The 24,467-nt window shown below is 38.2% G+C and overlaps 1 protein-coding gene across 1 annotated transcript; it reads right to left on the minus strand.

The window, feature by feature from the left end:
* Nucleotides 1–519: 519 nt before the first annotated feature.
* LOC122830161 (neuronal acetylcholine receptor subunit alpha-3-like) lies at nt 520–22,994 on the minus strand. Its single transcript, XM_044115297.1, has 8 exons — nt 22,726–22,994; nt 10,566–10,705; nt 9,438–9,482; nt 8,336–8,445; nt 7,498–7,705; nt 6,245–6,856; nt 4,518–4,787; nt 520–3,178 (listed from the first exon to the last, which is right to left on the minus strand). The coding sequence occupies exons 1-8, from the start codon at nt 22,781–22,783 to the stop codon at nt 3,053–3,055; spliced, it is 1,569 nt and encodes a 522-aa protein (XP_043971232.1). The 5' UTR covers nt 22,784–22,994; the 3' UTR covers nt 520–3,052.
* Nucleotides 22,995–24,467: the final 1,473 nt, after the last annotated feature.

Consider the following 24,467-nt stretch of genomic DNA (forward strand, 5'->3'; position numbering starts at 1 on the left):
ATCATCATAAAACTATATGTTGGCAATTGCAAATGAATTTGTCTCCCATGTTTCAGACAGTGATAGTTGACTACAACAGCAGCTGGGCAACTGACCCCTTTGACTCACAAATATGATGATGTGGCAAAGTCAAATTTAATGATGGGTTTTATTTTAGCACAGATGTTATGGCTGAATGGCTCTAAAATGTCCAGTGTTTTATTAGAACTTTCTCCTGGAGGCTCAATTATAGATCAGATGGCTCTGAAATGACTTAAAGCTGTCGATGTACTCCTTCTGATTATAGTTATTAAGTGTGTCTACATGTTTATGTATTTATCAACAGAATATTTCTGAAAATGTATTGCAATAACAGGGAAAAAAGGAGAAAAATGCCATATTTATTATGGATGATGAAATTGGCAGTAGGACTTTCAAAAACATAAAATGCATCCCTGTTAAAAAAAATGTAAAAAGCAAAAAAAAAAAAAAAAAAGAACAGCAAATCTTTAATAAATGATCAGCATTATTGAAAGATGACAATAAAACATTGAACTTTTCCAGAAAAGTTAAAGAAAAACCAGATGGCATTAATGTCAAAAGTCCATCATGTCATAAAATAAAACAAAGATGTCAACACTATGTAATCATATCTATGTTCAAATTACATTATGTTTTATTTAGTAGGAACTGTTTTCTGGTTTCACTCATTTCTACAAAAATAACCGTTTTTCTACTGTTTTTTTTTTTTTTTTTACGTAAAACATTTCTTCTTTTTCCTCAAAACTTGGTTTGACAAACTTTTGTACTTACAGGTAATTCTACACACTCACTGGCCTATTTATTAGGTGCACCTTGCCAGGGCCATGTGGGACCCCCTTTTGAAAAACTGAAAGTAAGACGAGCCAACACTTTTTCAATCGATTGTGTCCCATTCCAGTAAGCCTGTGTGAATTTTAGTATCCTTTTCTTTTTCTTAGCTGGCGCCCATCTGCAAAAGGGTCAATGTGTTGTTCTGTCAGAGACTGTAGTTTTCATTTGTTAGTAGCTACAAGGGGTTATCAGAGCTACCATTACCTTTCTGCCGTTGTGATCCAGTCTGAACTCATCTTCATCTATTACACTATTGGCGCCTACTTGATATTTTCTCTTTCCCAGACTATTCTCTGTAGACTTGAGAGATAGTTGTTAATGACCTCTCACCCTCAAAGTAATTAAAATCCCCTTTAATCGCCATTCGGCTGTTGACCTTTTTGCAAGTCAACTTTACCACATCAAGGACCCCAAACACATTGAGTCTCTGTAACTGGCTGATGCATTATTTGTGCTATTTCTAGTGAGCAAATGAAAAGGTGGACCTAATAAATGGCCTGTGATTGTACCTTATCGAAGGCAAATGATTGTGTTGCTTTTTGCTTTTTTAATTTCTCTTCTCTTTTGGTGCTTTTGGCAGAGTTAACTGGAAACACACATCCTGTTGTACAAATCCAAGCAAATTCACACACAGAGAAAAAGATAATCATGGGCTATTATTAGTTACAGTAATCATTAACTCACTGTATCACCAAGCTCTGGGGTGAAAGCATTCATCATTTTTCTCATGCATGCATCTTATACACTTTTGAGTTCAGTAATAAGACTAATCCTGAGTGACATTAAAAAAAAGGGTTTAATTATTAGCCATGGAATTGGGCATTAAGAGCCCTCTGATGGAATCATAAATGGGCTGCTATTTTAAGAGAAACTAATCAAGCATAATTTCACTGAGCATTTACAAGGCCATTCAATTAGCTTATAAAACAATAACCAGACATGGCATCAGTAATGACATATTTTGTAATTGCTATAAATAAATAAATTAATTAATGAATAAATAAATAAATAAACTGTCAGAAACAAAAAAAATAGTCCTGCAAGTAATGCCCCAAATTTAAAAGAACATAACTTATGCAAAACCACAAATAATTAAAATTGCCTTTCACAATAGAAACTTGAACAGCTTGTGTTCCAGTTATCCAGTTGTGCACCTCATTGGATGGTGGATGAATGGTCGAGTTTGACAGGTTAGAGAGAGTTTGTGTCAGGTGCTTGTTTTGAAAGTTTCCAGTTCACTGGCAAATATTGGATGATGTTCAACTCCTAAGTATCACTGAATGTGGTGCTGATTTCAACCCAAACCAGAATAATCATCTTTTAAAATTATTCATTTTGTTTAAAGGTATATGTTCCGATCTCATTTAAAATATAAGATGAAAACCTGATCATTGCAATTTTGCATGATTGGTGTCAGAGGCCTGCATTAAAACCCTACTTCTAAGTGGTGTTGCTGGTCCACTACCCTGTTATTTTATGTAACCCAACTGGAGAGCAACATGGCTCTGTTTTGTTTGACCAGGTCATTAAAACATTACAGCCTTCTTTTCTGTGTACGTATTCTTCAATGTACAAATTACTTCCCTGATTCAATGGCTGTGGTTTTTCAGCAGCAGCTTTTTTTTAACATTTTACGCTGGTCATCAGTTTACCTTCATCTACATCACATATAAATCAGAACTAAAACTCAACAACCTAGTTTATACAGTATAGACCAAAGGTTTGGAAACACCTTCTAATTGATTTCAATTAGAAGGTGTTTCCAAACCTTTGGTCTGTACTGTATATCAGCCCAGATGTGTTATTTCTGGCTGTGTTATTTTTTTTTTTAAGAACTTAAGCAGGTATGGCTATTTATCCACTATCCAAAAATCAAAATCTACCACATCATTGAAAGAACCACCACACCCTAAATTTTACATGACAAGGGGAGAATTAAGATAATCCCTTTGGTAAAAATAAGCAGTCATCAGACACATACAAGAACTACATTAAAATCTTCGCTACCATATTGCAGTACACCAACAAATTAAATTGAAATTTTCTCTTAACTTTGCAATGCTTTTTTTCGGGGACAGCCAACACATCCAGTGATGCCTTAAGGCTCAGAACTGCATCCAGTAATGAGTTGACTGAGAAAGGAGACTTCTCTTAGTGTTGGTTGTCACAATGTGGCTGAGAACCCTGAGATTTACGACGGTTATGAGACAAAACCAAAAAGGGGCTGGATGAAGAGGCCCAGGGTTCCCAGGATGCACACCGTCACAAAGACCCAGAGGAAGATTCTGTCGATGACCATAGCGACATACTTCCAGTCGTCTTCTACCTATAAATAGAAAAAGACAAAAAAAGGAAAAGAAAACACTTGTGGTATCATGCATGACATAATATGTATATGTTTCTTTTGTAGACAATATGTTGTGCACAATAAGCAGGAACAAGGTGACTCAAGGTTGAAATATCAACATTATAGCAGGACGGAAAATGTTTAAATCAAGAAAAAGAGGAGAAAGTTTCTAAAAGTTTCATGAGTCAACATAAATTTGATGCATTATTTACACATGAATTGATAAATATGATAATTCATTTCAATCCACAGCAAGAGACATTTTGAGAAATCCGTCTGAGCCCTGAGTTTTTCGTATCAAGCATTTCTGCTCCCCAATGGGAGACTCCATCCTCTTTATTTATAGCCGATAGACAGGGGAGTAAAGCCTTAAGCGCACACTCTGCTCTAACCTGAACCATTGTTAACGCTCAGAGCAGTTTAGGTTCTGCATCAATTTAGGGAAGTTTTTGAATGCTGCTCTCCCATAGGCCTTCAGTGCCTATGTTGTGTTTTTGCAGAAATACATTATGCAAAAGGACCCCTGCAGTGTGTTTATTTTCTACCGCCTTGTATACATACAAACAGTATATTTAAACAATAGAAGAGCTGTATCTCTTATACACTGAATCATTCTTAAGATTTATTCAGAAAATCTACACAGTGCAGTTTTGCAGCAGGAAATTGGCTTATGTACAGCATTTGCTTGGACCTAAAGCACATGCTGTACATTGTAACATTATTGAATTGATGTTACAATGTAAGGTGAGGATAAAAAGTGAAATGAACTCACCTGTAGAGAGAAGAGAGAATGGTGAAAATGGCAACATGGCAAGATGGCAATGTGTCAGAAATCCATTTAAAACAATGCATAAAACAATATTCCTCATCAGCATCTCTGGGTTGAATTGGTTCATAGCCTTTTAATTAACATCCTGTCGTACTTGGCACAAGACAGTAAAACATATATGAATTATTTTATTTAATAAATCTAAGATAGAAACACTATTTTGACACAAATCTGTGGTTTTGTTCAATAGTTTTTGTAGCACTATGTCACCCAATGCAAGTTGTTTTTCTGCATTGTGATGGACCAGTCCAATAGCAAAGCACTATCTCCTGTTGATCTTTAAAAATTTAATGTCTAAAGTTTACGACACAAATTCATAAAACCTTCCATCAGTCTATTGACAGACTCCTTCTCCTGTGAACTCACATAGTACCAACGGTCTCCTCTGTAATTTACTGTACCATAATAATAGACCGCTTAAACCATAAAGAGAGTAAAGAGTAAATCGTACGTCACCAAAAATTCAGATAAGCTGGAAAAACACAGCACCTCTTTGGCCTTGTTCCTGCTCCTCATGTTCTCAGCTATGTACTTGACGCTCTCGATGGCCTGTCTGATCTCGGGCGACACCACGGAGAAGGCCATCACCGTGTTTATGTCCTGTGGACTCAGCTGACGAGGCACCTTTCCAGACTCTGGTGTCTCTGGGGTTTCCCTCACATGCTGGCAGGGGCAGGGACATTTCTTGCCAGTGCAGCCCTCCATGGCCGAACTGTCCCCACCAAACTCTAGACAGTTGAGGGAACCTTCTCCAACCTGCTGGAGAGACACAAGCACAACTAGAAACTAGACTATGTTTGGGAAAGATTTTGGATGACAACACGTCACTCATTTCAGATTTGGTAAAACCAAATGACGGCACAACAGTATCACCTTAGCTGTACAACATCATCAAGGGAATCTTAAGAACAGATTTCTCTAAAAGGCTGACAAGCAGAACCTTCTCAACGAGCTTATTGATTATACCCCAGAAAACTTTTCCCGCCAATGTCTTCTGCTTAGAGAATTATAACACATTATCAGAAATCCTTCATTTACATGTTATGATTATCCCACGAATATACTGCAAAAAGTGCTAATTTATTTAAATGAAATGCAGAACACACTTTTTATTCAACAACAGGCCGAATGTCTAATGACACGAAATCTGTGCACACCTTTTGACTGAACTACTGCACAAGAAAAATCGACCTGCTGATTCAGTTTCACAGAAACACCAAAGAGTCTTGGAAAGTAAGGGCTTCAGCTTGATTCATTATATGCTGATAAACCGTTTACATTCTCATTGATTGGATCACACCCAACACAAGGGCATCTGGTGTACAAGCAGATGATAGGGAGAGTCAGCTGCAATAGGAAAACAATGAGATTCAAAAGTCAGTCTTTAAACATTAATTTTCTGTTTTGTGACAGTTTTTCAATGACTGGCTGTGGCTCTTTAAAGATTGTTTGCCCAAACTTCATTTGTTGGTACTTCCTGCTGAAACCCCAGGAGGGGAGATTCCTGCTACATTTCATGAGGTTTTCCTGCCTTTCTGATGAGTTCAATCTCATTAATAAAAACATTATTTTTTAGTCTCTGATTAACAGTTACTTTTTTCTTTTTTTTCTTTTTTTTTAACTGAAGCCAACCAACCTGTGCAGCTTATCATCATAGGCAGATCAAGAACAATGAGAGACCATCTGCAAAACATGTATGTTTATCCAGTGAGTCTAAATAAACCAGGAAGTGCACCAAGGACTGGCTGAGAAATAAGAAATGTAAAGTCTTGGGTCGAGCCAATGGCCAAGGTCATGCCAAGGACTAGTAGCTGGATACAAGGAGCCTCCTGGACATATTTCATCAAGAAGTAGTAATTATTTATTACGGTTAGTTTGTACATTTTTCACCAAAAATTAGTTTCTTTTTTAACACTTTTATGTATTTATTCTTTTATTTTTAAAATAAGTATATTTTGTGTTTAATTCATTTAAATCACTTTCTTTTTCAAATACATTGAAATGTGAATATTTCTGAACAGGTCAGCAAATCTTTTTTTGTTGTAGTTTTTTATCTGACATGACCTTAGATTCAACAAAGAATTAGCTTAGGAGAGTGTAGTTATTATTTTTAACAGAAGGTGGTACTGTGGTGCCACAATCTGACGTGTCCCAAAATGATGCATGAGAAACTTCAAGAAAACCAATTTCTATGCAGTGGGGTAAGATTTTCGTACCTGAATCAAGCTGTTCTTCCTCTTCCTCCGTCCTTTCCCTCCTCCGCCTCCTCCTCCCCCTCCAGCTCCTCCTGCTTCCCCACTGCCATCCAACCACCCGGCCTTACCCTCCTCATCTATCGGCCTACGCATCAGCATAATCCTGGGCAGCACTTTGAGGAACACGGACCGCACCCAGCACGGCATGGTGTGCGTCATGGGCGTGCGGTAGTGCACGTTCAGCACGAACACGGTTATGACGATGCTGAGTGTGACGAAGATCATCGTGAAGAGCAGGTACTCTCCGATGAGTGGGATGACCAGTGATGTTGAGGGGATGGTCTCTGTGATCACGAGCAGGAACACAGTGAGGGAGAGCAGGACGGAGATACAGAGCGTGACCTTCTCTCCACAGTCAGATGGGAGGTAGAAAACCAGCACTGTCAGGAAAGAGATGAGGAGGCAGGGGATGATGAGGTTGATGGTGTAGAACAGCGGCAGGCGACGGATGTAGAAGGAGTACGTGATGTCCGGGTAGATCTCCTCACAGCAGTTGTACTTGATGTCATGTTTGTAACCCGGAGCGTCAATGATCTCCCATTCCCCGCTTTCCCAGAAGTCTTTGAGATTTACCTAGGAGATGAGTAGGATTTCCAAGCTGAATGATCTACTACAAGTGAAAAGATATTCACTTTTAAAATGGCGTAAATCATAGAAAAGTTTGACGTTGTTGGATGTTAAAAGGAAAGTAAGATCAAAGTGTAGCCACTGAATAACTCACAAGTTTCGTGAAAAGTATGAAAGCGATACAGTCAAGTGTGAGCCGACTGACTAATGATTCTGATAGGCTTCCTTGGTCTTCTGTTGCGTAAGGTATACATGTAGTCATGTAAGGAGTTGCAAAATAAATGGTCTTTTGAGTATGTAAGTGACTGGACTGCAGTCAGAAGCTGGCATTTAAAATAAACAGATCAACTTGCTTTTCTAATTCACTAACTACACTGAAGCTGGACTCAGATTAAAACTGCAGGAATTAGTTTTTATAATTTTATGAATCTTTAACAAGGAGGCTTTGTCAACAGCTGATTGAAGACTAATGAAAAACTAAATAAATATAAAGCAGCAGAGTCCTGGCAGCATTTAGAAAAGAAAACTGATGGATTTTATGGTTGGAGCAAAAATGTCTGTCTTAATAGTCCCTTTAAAGAAGAAGAAAATAATGAATCATTAAAGATTTTTATGACATAACATTGGAAATTGACATACGTACTGACCTTGGAGCCAATGAGTACAAGGTCAATCTTGGCTTTGTCATAAGTCCAGGAGCCAAACTTCATGGAGCAGTTTTGATAGTCAAAAGGGAAGTAGGTGATATCCATCGGGCATGAGGATTTAAAAATGGCAGGAGGAATCCAGGTGATCGTACCGTCATACTTCAGCAGTGCTTTGGTCTTATCCTCTACCAGGAAGTCACCCACAGCACTGCAAGGCAGCAGTATCAACACGTTTCCAAGACAGCCAGGGCATCAAAGGACGCGACACAAGTGTGGTTAAAATAGGACACAAAGATGGGAGGAAGGGAATTGTTTCAAACAATAAAAGGAAAAATAGGAAATGGAGGCACAGAAGAAGAAATGTTAGGATCTTTATAGTAAGCAGCAATAAAGACTGAATGAGGCTGCAGGAAACATAGCATAAAGTAACTGAACAATTGACCATAACATTATCCTCACTAATTTAAACTATTAAACTGACATCAACATACTCCAGTGAATTTGTCTATTTATCTGAGTTTCTTTTGAGTGTGTTCTGCTCTGTTTATACTTGGTATGAAATATTCTAGATATAAAACTAATTTTTAGCTGTGACCAACTTTTGAAGTACTTCAGGTCTCATTTATTGGAATCAGAGTATTGTACTTGTAGTTACTTTTTTTACTTTATAAATTAGAATCAAGTTGCTTTGAAATTATTCAAAACACTGAACAACTGTTTTAGCTTTTGCTCCTAATAGTAATCCATAAATGATCATGCACACATAGCTCTTTGTCACTTCAACATGATGTCAGTACAGGCAGATGAGTTCTGACTCTGATGATGATGAAAGCCTCACTTGTTGTAGAGAACAATGTCAGGTCTCCAAATCTTGTTTGAGGGAACTCGGATGAACTCAATCCCATCAAACTCTGCTGGCGTCCATCTTAATTTGTAATCGTTCCAAATCTGGAAGAGAAAAATCCAACACTCCTGTTTTTTGTTTTTTAATATACCTTTCTCTTGACAATGTGTGGCTGCAAGATTGTGTTGGCAGCTTCTGATTTGACACCTGTAGTACAACAGTTAGCTTTGGGAATTTATCCAGCTGTGGAAAAGGGCTGCACAATGCAGTAAAATTTCACTGATCATCACTCTTTCTTTTGCCCCTGCAATACTTGTGAAAAATAATTTTCTTGGCTCCAAGTTTTTTTTTTAAAGAATGAAGCTACAGACAGTAGACATGCCTGTACAGTGAGTAGCTCAGACAGTATGAATAAATTCTTCACTGGCAAACAAAAGATCGATGTGTTCACTTATCCTGCTAAAATACCTGCAGGTAACATTTTATGAGCTGCGGTTCTATTAGTCTTGGCTATTTGGATGTCGCTTTAGATTTTTTTTTTTTTCATTAGCGAGACAGATTAATTCTCAGTCATGACCTGGAAGATTTTTAATTAACCAGTTCATGCTGCACTGGTTTTTCCATTTATCCATCCACCGAGTTTGCATTATGATTGCCAGGATAATTCTCGATGGTTATTGTGGATTATTGTGGCCTTGAGATCCAATCAAAAGGCAAATTTACTGTCACAGAAACCAGCTGGTGTTTTACTTGAGATTAAAACAAAATGCTGAGCTTGTTTAGCTAAATGGTTATTTGGAACAAGTTGAAGAAACTGGTTTCAGATTAGCATGTGTAACAAAAAAATCAACAAAATGTATTGTATAGATCTGAAAAATCTGAATAAATGACATTAAAAATGTAATTAGAGATGTAAATTTCAATTCATCATTTTAATTCCTTTTTCCTTGCTTAATGGTGAGCTGTGGTACTTTTTCAAAGGATATGCATATTTAAATAGTATTATTATTTATTTCTATTTTTGTAATACAATATAAGCATCTGACTTACAGTGCGTGACAAAAGTTTTTATAATCCTTGTGAATTGTGAACTCACATGTCGGAGCCATAAATTTGTTTCCATGATCTGGTTCACCTCATCCTGCACAGAAATAACAGAGAAAAATAAGAAAAGTTAGATGTTGTTGTTGTGGAAACCTAACAACAACATTGGGAATTATTAGGAATTTACAGTGAACAAAAATGCTAAAAAAGACAATCCCTTCTTTCAATCTGTGTTTTCTGGTGCAGAGGTTGTTCAGCTGAAAAGGTCAATTTAATAATACATAGAGGTACCGGTGTCACTGCCTCGCTGCCATTCTCCATATTGACCATTCAGGTTTGATTTACAGTCCAGTGATTCTCACGACTGCACACAAGCCACCCATAAAAGCCCATCAGCCAGAATCTGAAAAGACCCACATGGGTGACACATTCGTCAGAGCGCACACACAGGTCAACACACACCGGTCAACACACACACAAGTCAACACGCACAAGTCAACACACACAGGTCAACACACACAGGTCAACACACACAGGTCAACACATACAGGTCAACACACACAGGTCAACACACACAGGTCAACACACACAGGTCAACACACACAGGTCAACACACACAGGTCAACACACACAGGTCAACACACACAAGTCAACACACACAAGTCAACACACACAGGTCAACACATACAGGTCAACACACACAGGTCAACACACACAGGTCAACACACACAGGTCAACACACTCGCCTTCAGTTTAATCTCACCTTGCTGAGCATGCAGATATAACCACATTTGAGTCCGATCTGAAAAGTTTCTTCCAGGTATTTTTTTTTCTCCTATTCTGAAGATTGTCTTTTGAGGGATTCGAACTAAAAAGTGCTTTCAGATACAAACTTACAGCCACCAAGTCACAAATCGCCAGAGCAAACTCCAGAGCCACATAAGTTTCTCAAATTGGACAAACTATAGAAAGACTAGAATAACATTGAGGTTTTTTTTTTTAATACTTCTATTTTTTATTTGTTTATTTATTTTATCAAAATCTGGGCAATGTGATGATCATGAAAAACACATTCCTTTTCACAAAGACTGATCATAACACAAGGAATAACTGAAAACACGACACATGGATGTACTGAATTCTGTGATACGTGTGTCTCCAAAAAAAAAGAAAAACTTACGACTTTAACAAGCTGCGAGATGGAGACCTCAAACTCCACGGTAACAGGATCAGAAACATTCTCCACTGGTCTGATGAACTGGTTGTACCGTCTAAAAAGCTTCCTGAAGAGCCGGTCCTCCGCTTTGGATGCGACACACTCTGAAGTTAAGGAAAGAAAGAGTAGAGAGAGCAAATTGTGACTAAACGTGTAAAAAAAAAAAAAAAAGAGAGAGCGTTCAATGTGAACCTGGTCATTTGCATCTATCCTCCACAGCCCTATATAGGCCGTCTAATCAGATTCAGTCACGTTGGGGATGACTTTGATTGAAGCCAGGCTTCGTCTTCTTCTAATTTTGATGCAGCTTCTCATTAATGAGCTTTTTGAATTTGTGCCGTTAATGTTTTATAATATTTGATGAACCGTCTGCTAAATTTTCTCTTTAGAGTATCTCTTCACTGCTGAGATCAGAGTAAAAAGTTTTCTTTGAGCAAGTCTGAGATGAGGAATAACTTTCAGTGTTGAAGAGCCAAACAAATAAAGATGTATTTTCTTTTCTTTCTTTTAATTTTGATAAACCATCTTAGGGAAATTATCACCTGGCTCAATTCTCTATTGGTGCCTCATTACATTTTTTGTAAATTTAGTTAATATTTTTTACATGGCCTATAAATACCACTATAGATTTAATAGAGTACCTTTATCTTTATCCTAAAAAATGTTTAGTTTTTCCTCTTATTTTCAACATTCACTTTCTGCACTCCTTTCATCTTTAGCTTCATAACAGCTCCAAAACAAACCCTGTCAAACCAGGGGACTCTGCCTTGCGTAGGCACACATCAACTATTGGATATATTTATTTGAGCAGGTATTAAAATAGCCAGTGTGTCTGGGATTAGTAGTTACAAAAGAAGTAAATAACATTGAAATTATCTCTGACAAGCAGATCCGCTCTCTTCTCCTGATTAATCCTGTACGGTGAGTTCAGCCTCAATATTTCAAGATTAACCTATTAAAGGTGTGTATCTGTCTGGATGGCTCATTTCATGACTGCATTTAGCAAAATATATTTGCAGTTGTATTTACAAATTGTCCTGACATAGGTTGCCTGAGGGACAATGTGAGGATGTCAACCAAGGGGAAGAAGCTATTTTGGCCCAGTGAAGATAAGTTGCTTATAGCCTGTGGATAAGATATGAAAGATGTTTTATTTTTGGTGCAGGCATAGAAGGTGGGAGGACCAATTATGTTCTCAAGTTTTTCCACAGTGTTTTAGATTTATGTTACTAGCTTCTCTTTGAGCAAAGCTTCAAACTTTCATGTGTGTAAAAATTAAATGAATGCTCAGAGAAAAGCTTAGTAATAGAAAATGCTGAGAAAGACGCGACAATTGACTCCAAAAAACCCGAATCCAGCTGAATTTCCATTAGGAATCAGTCCTGCTCTTTTTAAATACGCTAGCTTGTCAATATCTTTCTAAATATCTGCATTAATAGCACAATGTCTGTCGGGGATCAGAGGTGACTGGTCTTTGGGGGCATTTGGCCAAGTCAGATGCAAACAAGTAATTTAATGATGACATCTATAAATATATATTAGTATATCAGAATATATAACCTATATGTTGGTTGTGTAAAACACAAACAATATCACATAAATTCTTCTCACGTTCATTTTTTGTGTATTTTGATGATTAAACCCATGCAATGATTGCATGTCAGTGATTGTGGATTTAATGCCAGGTGCAGCTATTTGTTTCACTATGCACTGTATACCTATATGTGCTGTACGACATTTGCTGATTCACCTATTTGCTGATTTTTCTGTGGGACGTGACTCTAAACCAGGGAACCTCGAGGGCCGGTGTCCTGCAGGCTTCAGATGCGTCACTTGCTCAACGTCTGAGACAAATAATGAGGTCATTAGCAGCGACATGACTGCATGCTGAGGAGGTGATTCAGCCATTTGACTGCAGTGTGTTGAACATGGGACACATCTAAATGTTGCAGGACGCCGGCCCTCGAGGACTGGATTTGAGGACCCCTGATATTCAAGGAAAACCTGCTTTTCCACACATTTTGTTGTTGAGCACATCTGAAATATTGAAAAGAAAACGAAACTTGAGAATCTGAAATATGCATGGGGTGTACAGTACAAAGGCCCAATGTACCTATTTTTTCCAGGCACAAAGTGCCATTTCATAGCACAACCAAGTAGCTGTGTCACATTCAAATGTTATATATATATATATATATATATATATATATATATATATATATATATATATATATATATATATATATATATATATATATATATATATATATATATATTCTATGTAAATCAACTTAAATGCCATAAATTTGGCTGCTGTCTCTTTAAAAAGCTCCTGCTCTTAAAGGAGGTGACACTCTGCCTTCAGCACAACAATACTCCTCCATTATGCAGTTAACAACTACCCTCAGGAGCGTTTCACTGTTTCTTTTTTTTTTTTTGTTCTCCCCTCCACGGGGTCTTTTGTGGACTCTAGAGTCCCTTATTTGAAAGTAGGCTGACAGGAAAGGGGGAAATGTCGACGGGTCCGGGAATCGAACCCGTAACGGCCGCGTCAAGGACTCAAGGCTTCCAAACGTGAGTCACGCTATCCTCTACGCCACCACAGCACACCCATCGTTTCACTGTTTCAATGATAAGCCCAGCAGACATGCAGTTCCACCAGGCGTTTGCTGGTTGCTGCTGCTAGTCTGGAGGAGTTGAGTGCGGGAGGCACGGGGATGGGGACTCTGTGAGGCAGCACTTGGTGAAAGCAAAAAAAGATTGATTTTATATAAGACCCTCCTCTCTGCCCCTTTTATCCAAAAGTATTTATGAATTTTGACAAAGTGGGAAAGAAGAACTTTTCCACCTTGAAAAGGATAAAACCCTTTAGTGGTGGTACTAAGCAGCAGTCACAACAAAACCATGTTAGAGCCAGCTGACTCAGTCTTTGCCGGACATTGCTGACTATTAAAGGAACTGACAAGTGCTGCATTCCTCCTTCTGCAAGGCCTCGGGTTTGGTGAAAAGGCTTTCATTGGCTCGGCTGTTCTGTTAAAGGCATTGATCACTGTCAGCTGTCCAAACTCAACACTGCTCTGTGAATGTGGTCATCTCTTGGATTGTGAATTATTAAACTTCTCAGTTAGCTGTCAGAATTGACTCAAGGTGCTGTTATGGTCTTATGTTATTGCTGGACATTTCTTAGTAAAAATCAGTAACACAGATCTACACAAGAAAGTATTGTAATTATAGTCTTAAGTAACATTACTGTGAGGGGTTAAAGATTATTGGCTACCAATAAAAACAGTTTTGTTTCTTCCAACAGGTGAGTTTTTACTAGTTCACATCACAAAATTAACAAAGTCACACTGAAATTAGAACTCTAATGTGATTTTCTCTGAGTGACGTTCAATGTACAAACACTGACTCATCATCAGTGAAGGTATCTGCAGATGTTTAGTTTTAGCATCTATTTAATGCCCTGATGTCCTCTAATTAACCTTCCTGAGGCCAAAATAATGCATAGGCCAAAGTTATTCCTATTTTGTGTTTATTAAGTTGTGGAACATGTAAACAAATCTTCCTGTCACTTGTTTTTAAGAAATCATCTGGCAGTTTTTATTTTTACCCACCTACATTGATAATGCTCATGGTAATTGAGTGACTGAAGGAACATTGTCACTTCAGTTTTACCCTATTTCTATTCAGCTTCTTGTTTCTGAACATGCAAAAATATTTTCAGAGGTTTCTGTGTCTGTCCATACTGTAAGTAAATTTTTACTGCGTAAAGCACTGGCGTCCCCATTATTTCTGGATTGATAACAAAAAACTACTCTGGTGGAAGGATTTGAAAGGCTTGTTCCTTTGAGGAGAGAAAACTAAAAGAAAATGTGAATAGGAAAAGAATTTGAAAAGAAATCTTGGGTCGTTTTCAGTGTTTGTCTCCAAAACTGTTTAAAATACTATCATCAGACTGAATTAAGATAAAGCAAAAAAGAATAGAGTTAATGGGAATCAACTGCTTATGAAATCCTGCCGAGCCTTTTTTTCATCAAGTTCCCGCCTTCCAACACAGAAGATAACCTCTCATCACTGCACACAGCAATGACACCGTGAACCCTGCTGCTGATGAACTCTCGATGGCGGGCCTCCAGAGACATTAAAAAGAGCTAACCAAAAATAAAAATGAAAACAGAAAAAAAATTAAAAACGAAAACACCTAGATGAAAAGAAGAAGAAGTGAAAAAGGAGAGGAGAGAAGCTGAAAGCAAAGCCTTCTTAAGATGTCACTCAGGAGATTATTTGAATCCAGAGTTCTGAGCCTGCTGTCTGATAGATGCTTAGTATGTGGCAGCGCTGCTTTAAATGGAGTTGTAAAAAGCAGGAAAACTTCGGAGGTGATTCCAGCGAGGCAGAGAAAAACATCAAATTGTCATATACAGTTATGGAAAAGAATCTATAAAATGACACAAAATAGAGGGAAAGATATTCTGTATTTTTAAATAAAAAAATAAAAAAATGCTGTCATGATGCCTAATCTTTGTTTTAACATATACAGGAGAGCTACTTTCCAATGAACATCCACTGACTAAATCCACACACGTCATATGGACGTATAACATTTAACACGGCAGGATCTTTCATGTGGAGAACCACAAAAGACCATGTGATGAACAGCCACAGGTGAATTGCTTCTTACATCAATAATTCATATGTTGAAGTATATTACACCTGGATAAAAGCACATATTGTGACATAAGCAGTAAGCAAACATTAAAAATAGGAATACTGCTTTTCATGTATTCCTGCCCGTGTACCTAACAACATTGAGGAAGTTAGCAGCTGACAGCTCACTAACCCTCCTTTACAAGCAGTCATGGTTGAGCTGCTGAACAAATCAGTTTCCTCGCGCTTTGTTTTCCTCTACCGAAGAGGTGATGAAGGGAGCAGAGCAAAGGAAGCATGAATGGTTCACAATCTCTGGCAATCTCTGGCATTTCCACATAAAAATGTTACTTTAAAAGTAGAAGGGGAATAAAAACAAAAGCAGGAAATGATATATAAACACGGATCTGTAACAATTCAAAAGCTTGGTCAACAGGTGAGATGAAAATGAACAATGTGCGTTTGTTCCTTTCTCAAAATTTCTCATTATTTTCATTAAATTTTTCTCGTACTGTGTTTGTCTGGAAATGGCTTTTGACAAAGGAATGCCTCATAAAACTTGAGGCAAAATTCAGATTTCAGGTCTGCCTTGTTTTATATTTGTTTTCCATACAGGATCATTGCAGTGTGTTTTTAAAACTGTGGAGAGTTATGAACACATTTATAATACCTTAAAAGGTTAGAAACATAATCCGAAAATAAGACTGCTACACTAAGTTTGACTGCTTTCAATGAAAATATATGGAAAATGTTGATGTTTTTGCCATTTTTAAAACTGTGCAGGCCAGTGCTGTCTTTGTGATTTCTTTTAATGGCCATAAGGAACTCAGATTAGGATGGAAATGTTTTGTGGAAAAGATATGTGGAGGGGTAATTAGTAAGTCAAGGAAATGCATTTCCATTTGATTCCATGATTGTCTAACTTTAAATCAATTAAATGTTTCCAGACAAACATTATGTATCTACCAACCTTGAGCTAGGAGCTAATGAACCACTGTTAAGACTCTTTGATTGAATCACAGCCAGACCTTTTACGTTGAGTTCATGCATTTCTACATAAATGTGTAGGTTTCTAATGATACTCTGGTTTCTTGACACGGTGGAGGTTCTTCTTATGACCTTTACTTTTAGCAAATTAGCATGTTACGTTAACCACGTGTGAGCCTTAAACTTTAATTATCAATTTTTTTATACATGCAGTGTTTTACAAAAAAATTAAAACTTGTATCACTTGAACTATTTCACTTTGTATATATACCAGACTAACATGAATGGGCAATTAACAGGCTTCTGCAGCACATGATGGCACGCAGTCATCTGAATCATTTGTGCTGGAACAGAAACATGGAAACATTCAGTATCTTTGTATAAAAAGAAGTCTAATTTTAATTTCCACTCTTCTTCAACAAACAAGACAAATAAGCATCTATTTTCAGTTATTTAGTTCCTCCATTGCAATTCAGTTTCTTCATGTAATTGTGGAGTATTGCAGCTATCTTCTTTTGTGTCACCTGTGTTAATCTGATGGGGCATACATTGATATTTACCAAAAGTCCTGAATCTTGATGATCAGCTTGCATTGTGGCACACATTTTGTCTGATCAACAACAGATCCCTGATACAAGCTACAACATTTGGTAAAACTTCAACTTTTTTGCTTGTTTTTGCTGTGTTTTCCACCAAGTCTAAACAAGTAGATTTGATATAGTGGAATAACAGTTTCTTTCTAGACCACACTAAATGTGTGGATATGTGCAACCAATGAGTGTCCAGACTTTTTTTTTTTTTTTTTATAGGGCTGCAGCTCCGTTGATTAGCTGAGATAGAGGAAGTAAAGCTTACAAAAAGTGAGTGGAGACGCAGAGGAATGAAACAGGAGGTATGAGAAGACTGGAGCTGTGGCAAATTAGAATCCAGAGCATCTACAATTAATGCACTCCACTGTACATTTTCCAGGATTCAACTCAGCATGCAGGTGGTGTCTAAACCAGGGCAGAAAGCCAATCCAAGTCATGGAGGCTTCATGAGCAGCTTAGTTCTGGATCTAGATGTGAAAACGGATTCAGACAAGAAAATGTTATGCTGGAGTTTAGGCAGTAATTTTAAGAAGCATATAGTTTAAGTGCTGCATTCTTGAGTAGATGCTGTCAACATTCCAATTTTTAAAGGGAAAATAAATGTTTTCAGCGCCAATTTGACCTGAACTTGACCCAGAAGAGATTAAATCACAGGATGTGTGGAGATCCTCCTGCATCTTTGGAGCTTTTACTGGGAGGAAAGCGTGGTTTTACAGCCTTGCTGACATTTGGTAGTGGGGGATGAGTTGCAGCAGTTGAAGGGTTTGCGTTAGGGAGCCATTTGGCCTCCATTCTCCCCTGAGCGTGCAAATGCTTTTAAAGCAGAGTGAGTAAGAGAGACACACAGAGGGAGGGAAACATAGATGGGCATAAAAGAGGAGGTCTTCATCTCTCACAAAACGATGCATATTCATGATAAAAACACGACGGCAGCAAGCGCAAGGAATTCAGCTGAGCAGGAGAAGAAAAGAGAACAAAGCTGAAGAACTAAAAGACGACAGCTTCTGAACCTTGGAGAAGTGAAGTGTTGTGCTGGGATCTTTAGATTGTAAAAGAAGAGCATAAAGAAACAGAGAAGGTCTCTTTACATCAGTCTCTTTATATCCTTCCAAGAAAAGCTGTCCATAATAGCTTTTCCTTTTGCTCATTAAAGATAAATTCTGCTTCTTTTATCAGGATGAAACTGGTATGGAAATCTATAGATAGATTTATATTTGGTTAAATGCACAAAAAAATTAAGAGAGATCTTTAGGATTTTTTTTAAATTTGTGTTTTACTTTCTTCAAATTCAGAAGCTTAAAGTTGAAACCAAATGTTTATATGCAGTGAATAAATGATACATACCCACATTTTTTTTCATACTGTGTGAAGAGAAATCACCCTAAACTTATTTTGTTTCAGATCAGTCAGAATTACCTATTTGCTAAATGCCACAAATTATTAAAGACAAATTAAGATTTCCCATAAGCTAGCTTATCTGAATAGTTGGTCACTTGAATGTAAAAAGGTTTTATGAAAGCTTTGTATTGTTTTTGTTATATTGCTGTTTTGCTTTTCCCATTGGAAGATCATAATTACATCTAAATCAAACCTTAAACGAGTCAGAGTATTTACTCTGGTTCCAGAATTATCTGAAAAGTCAAATGTAAACTGATGTAACCAGCAAGTTGAGTGGCAGTGAAACTGTGAAGGCTGCAGCAGGAAATACCTTTGTGACTCAGTTTGTAAAAAAAATAAAAAAATACCACACACCCTTTTGTTCTGTGTTGCTGCTTTATAAATACTGTGACTTTAACCTTGTTACCACACAACTGCACTAACACACAAACACACAGCTCACCGGATCATCAGTCATGCATTTAAATCTGTTTCAACACAATGAGCAGTTAGACAAACATGCCCACATTGCTTAACTTTAAAATCACCTCAGGCGTCGCTGCGGTGCACCATCTATGGATATTCTGTTTCTGTTTTTTGTTTGTTTTTGTAATTAAATGTACATAAAAGACAGAGTGAAACATCCTCCATGTCTACATCGGGCTGTGAAGAACAGGGTGTGATGTCTATGTTCCTGTAAGGAACAAGCCTCACATTGATCGCTCAATCGGAGTGCATCAGTCTGTGGTCTGGCGTTGCATAATACATGAGGGTGGCGTACTCTTCCATGGACTTACACAAACATTTTCCTGCGGTGAAAAAGTTTGTTGAGTGCACAAGTTCTGCTTGAGGAGAACGAGGGACTGTCTGTTTTCTATAGGTGGAAGATAAAGATTACAGTAAAAGAAAATATCTCTGTTTTACTCCAAATTGATCTGTAACACCACTAATTCTGAAGAGCAGCTCCTGCATTCTGAGTGTTAATCATTCATTTGTGGTCATGACTGTTGATTAATTAACTGGATCATTACTGCGACCTTAATCGCTTTTGTCAGAAGAAATTATTCACACGCTTTTGTTTCTCTCCCTTTGGGACTCTAATGATTTGTATCATGTTTACGTCTGGGTCAATCTGCTCCTTTAGTTATTCAGTAATTCATTTATTCGCTCATTCAGATACATTTAAACCTCCGTAATCGTGTATATAATTTGATACTAAAGGAAGCAGAGTAAAAAAAATACAACACTTTTAAAATATAACTAAATTCATGAAAAAGAAAACATATGGCTGTGAAGTGATCCCACGTTTAGACGTATGCAATGAAAGAGAAGCCATCAATAGATGGTTCCCTTGGACAAAAAAAAAAAAAAACATGCGGTAAAAACATGAACACTAAGACTGAGTTTGAGATGAAACTGAAAAATGAGAGGCAAGAAAGGGCAGAATTACTGCCTGAAACTGGAGCTTAACAATACGAAAAGACAACAAATATCATATCAGAAAAATTCTAGGCCCTACTAGTAATGTGAAAAAAGTGTGACAAAATACATACAGTTGCGTGAAAAAAAGATTTCTGGAGTTTCTTTTTTGGTACCGCTAATAGAGGGGAAGGCAACTGATATCAGTCATTATAGTTAATTCATTGCATAATCAACTCCAAAGAGAACAACCGACAAATAAAATAATTTGCGGTTTGAATTACTCCAAGAGGACTTGTGTCTGAAATCAGAGGGACGACATTTCAGTTACCACGGTGATGAATGAATCATTCTATTCATTCTTTTCCTCTCTATTGAACCAAACCATTGGAGACAGAGAAAGAAAGAGTGAATATTCTTTTTAGGGTTTATCTGAAAGATGATAGTCCAGAAGAAAGACCATGATGAATCAGATATCTGCTGTTTTTGCCCCAGGAGCAAATGTTTACCATGAGACTTTGAGGCTTCCACACTGCAAACATTCCTGCAGTTCACAACCAAGTTTTCTCCAGCAGTGGTCAGTGATTAGGATTCTGGGTGGTTTTCGGCATCCTCAGATCATTTTCCCTTTATCTCACCTTTTCACTAAAATTCTTCTCCAGACCCGAATTGTATTCATTTCCTTCCATTTTTGACCTGATGATCCAATTTATTTTCTACTCTTCCCGTTGATCCCTTCTTTCTCTTCATCTCTACCTGGCATCATCAGTCTATTTTTTTCCTCCTTTGACACCTCCTTACATTTCCTTTTTCATGCTGTGACTTTTTCCAGATATTCTTTTTTGCTGCGGCCCGGGGGGCCGGCATTGTCTGACGGGAGGAACCATCAGATAACGCTTCTTGGTGTTCCCGCTAAAGCCTTTTCTTTCTTTCTTTCTTTTTTTTTTTTTTTTTTTTTTTGCCCCGATTTTTCCTTTACGACAATCTCACAACGTCCTGCAGTGTGTGGTGTGTTACGTGGTGGTGTGTTGAATGTGTCCAATCTAAAATCGGGCATATTCAACATTGTCTTGGCCCGATTATCGTAGCCTGTGTGGTTTTCCCTGACTGGGAGCGAGAACGCAGCCTGTTGAATGTGACAGGTAGCCAATCAGAAAGCGCGGTGACGTAAGAACGGAGGGAATCCCAAACAGTTGACATGGCAACTGAGGTGGAGTCGGAAGTGATATGTGGAAATGTTTATTACTATAAATAAAGGTCATTTTTATAAAATGTAAAAAAAAAAAAATAAATAAAAAAAATAAAAAAAAAACACAACTCACCTCCAAATCATAGTGCAGCAAATAGAGCGGCTGCTCCCGCCGTCTTTTATCAAACACCTTTTCTTTTTGTTACGTCTTTTATCGCTTAAAATGAGTCCACAAACTATCACTGCTGCTTTTACATTGTCATCCGTGTTTGATTATTCTAAATTCATGTAGCCTATGGTATGTTGGGGTTTTCACTGGATTTTCTTCTGGAACCGGGATGTTCGTGAGTAGAATAGATTCATGTGTGGCGTGTTGCTCCTGCCGTGTGGCTGGACACACGAACCGACCGGACCTGTTGGACTTTTATCGGATCTGTGGTCACAGAGGTTTGGAAAATCGGCCGACAATCCTTAAATCGTTTGAACCAGACCTAAAACTCACAAGCTCTACTCCTCTCATCTCATCTCGTCTCGAACACTGCCCTAACGCCCTCTGACTCTGGTCGCTATGGTAACGTTTACATATCCCTTCAAAATAAGATACTGATGCGCCACAAAAGCGAAGAATTTACTTTCGTGAAAATTGTAACTCACGATAACGACTAATGGGAGCCCTGAGCTTGTTTCTTTGCAATGAGACAGGAGTGATGAGAGACAATGACACCCAAAGTGTTGCTAATGCACAGGGTGCTAGGTCTCTACAGTTTGAAGCTTCATTGCCTCATTAACGAGTCAATCGCCACATCATGCAGAGCTTGGAATGTGAGAATTACCTACCGGGATAAATTCATTCTCCTGTCTCTTCTCTGGGCCTTTTCCCCTTCGCAAAGAAACTTTCCAAAGAATCTGATCTGATCTTACTCATTTTGCTGCTTGTGGGCTCAATGTTGGCGCTCAAGACGTAACCGAGAGAATCCGGTTGAAAGATTTTCAAAATAAGAAATCCTCCAGAGACAAACAATACATAAAACGGAAATATTTAATTACTTCTTGCACTGCCCGGGATCGGTCCGCGGCCTAGGGGTTGGGGACCACTGCTTTAGTTTTCCTTCATTAAAAACCGCGTTTCTGCCCCCCCCCTCCCCAACAATTCTCAATTTTCTTTAAAAAACCCAGCTCGTTTCTTCTGGTGAATCATTTCAGAAAAGAATCTAGAAAAACTGCGTGTACACATCCAAATGACTTAAAAATCCATGTGCAAACACTCTCATCTTTTCCGAAACTATTTTCATATTTTCGCTATACCTGCGCATAACTAAGGTCATCATATTTATGCGGTGACATTCAGCGCTGTGAGAAGGTTTTATATCATATGCCTTCAGCTGACTCAGTCTTCTGACTGAAGACATCCCATCTCTGCCAGAGTATAAATCAGCACCTCACCAAGAGGGGGGGAGTGAGGAGGGACATGGAGAACACGTCCTCTAAAGAGATTATTAATCTGCATGGCTTCATAAAATCTTGCCTCGGAGCAAACTTTGCATTCATCAAAATTCATTTGCCTTCACTACCATTCTGCATTCCATTTCGGTGACCCAGTTTGTGTCAATGGGAGCAGTTTTAATGTTAATAATTAGGATCTAAATGGGGCTGCTTGGTGATGGAAATTACATTTAAAAGAGATTTGAGAAGAAGCAAGAGGCTAAAACTTCCTGCAACTAAATGATTCAAACAAAACTTAAGAGGAGGGATTCTTCGTGGTCATGAAGAAAGGATGCATGCCAAACAGACTCAAGCGCACAGAGCGCGTAACATATCGCTTATTAACCCGATCAAATTTAATCTGAACTCGTGATTGCCCTTTAAAATAAAATCTATCCGATCTGAAGTCCTGCTTTAAGCAAAGACCACTTACCTTGAGCCTGCAAATCTATCAGAAGAAACATCAGAGTCAACCCCGGGGAAGGCTTCATCCTTTCCTCCTGTGTGTCCAATCAAGGATCCCTCTTTATTTAGAAAAAAATAAAAAATAGACCAGGACAGCAGTCAGTGCAGTCAATGGGGGAAATAAGACGGAACAGAATGAAAAGATGTTCCGTGTCTCCCCTGGTGCCGTCGCTCTCACTGTGGCCGTGCGCTCCTGAATCCAAACTTGACTTGGTTCGTCCCTCCCTTATGAGCGCTCATCTCCCCTCTGGCGCATCCACTCCGAGTTTAAACACAGGGAGGAAATCAGATCCGGGAGCGGAGAGCTCCTCTACTTTATATGTAGGAGTGTCACAAAACAACGACAGAATGGATTGGTTAGTTTTTTAAAACTTCGTAAATAAAAAAAAAAAAAATCGAATTACTTCTCTTATCTTTGTGTGTGTTGTTAATATTATTCGTTTCTAAAGAGGCGCTGATTTATCAGATGCTATCGAGTTCTTGAAAGTCTCTCCAAAAAGTCATGGCAGAAGTTAAAATTGATGACTTGCAAAAGTAGAGAAAAATAAAACAAAAAGCTCTCCTTTACCATGGAAACGCAAATAAGTTTGAACGACCGCTGTTCAAACTGTTTGTGGTTTGTGAGCGGACTTTTAAACTTCTGTCCACTTCACATCTGCCATGGGTAATAATTAATTATATCACAATCATCGCACGTCACAACTGTCACAAGCTGAGGTTCAGTGAAGAATGCTGTGCTGCTGTTCCGGCCACTGAACAGCAGCACTGCGCCGCGTTGCGCAGAGGAGGCTGCGTGTCTCACCGCTCGCTGTGAGCTCCCCTGTTTACAAGCTCCTGGATTACACTGATTGGGTTAATTTTAGTCCCTGACTTTTCACGCTCGGTTCATCGTCACCTAACAAACTGAGTCAAGATGAGACCCCAAGCCGAGCTGAGAAAATGAGGGGAAAGAAAAAAGTAATGGGCGTTTTGAGGGGGAGAAAAAATGTCAGAATGGCTGTTAAAACCATGTTTGGACGATACTTTTATCAGAAGTATTGCAAATATTGTCCCTGAACATTACATTAACAAAGTACCGAAAAAATATCCCCTCATTAAAGATTTCTTTATTGTTATTATTATGTTGTTGTTTTTTTGTTTTTTTTTTATTTTGTGAAGTTTCCACAAACGTTAGTGTGCTTTTATAGGATAGACAAAGTCAAAGTAATACATAATTGTAAGGAAAAGGTTGCATGGCTTCCACTGCTTGTTTCAAACAAAATCAAACATTAAACTTTGAATTCACCCCAATTTTATCTGACACCGCAAAAAAGCACACAGAGCACAGCTCAAGTGGCACAATCAAGTGACATCGTCACTATTTTTATGCCCTCTGTAATTTTTTGAAGAAAAACTGAGTATTGCTGGAAAAAAGGAAACTGCACCATCCTCACTGTAAGACCTGGGGATACTTTTCTTGAACAGTGACAAGGCAGCTGGTCAGAGTTGATGGATGCAGCTGAATAATCCTGAAGAAAACCTGTCAGAGGCTCCAACAACTTGAGACTGGTGCCTGGGGTTCACCTACCCTAAACATAGAACTACAACTACAAATTAGATCAAACTACCTGAGTGAGAATAAATCTGATCTGTAAGTGCCATGGGCAGGGCAATATTCCTCTCTAGACGTGAAAGGTTGATAGAGATACACCCCAAAACAATTCCTGGCTG

The sequence above is a fragment of the Gambusia affinis genome, linkage group LG04, assembly GCF_019740435.1.
Source record: "Gambusia affinis linkage group LG04, SWU_Gaff_1.0, whole genome shotgun sequence".
Lineage (NCBI taxonomy): Eukaryota > Metazoa > Chordata > Actinopteri > Cyprinodontiformes > Poeciliidae > Gambusia > Gambusia affinis.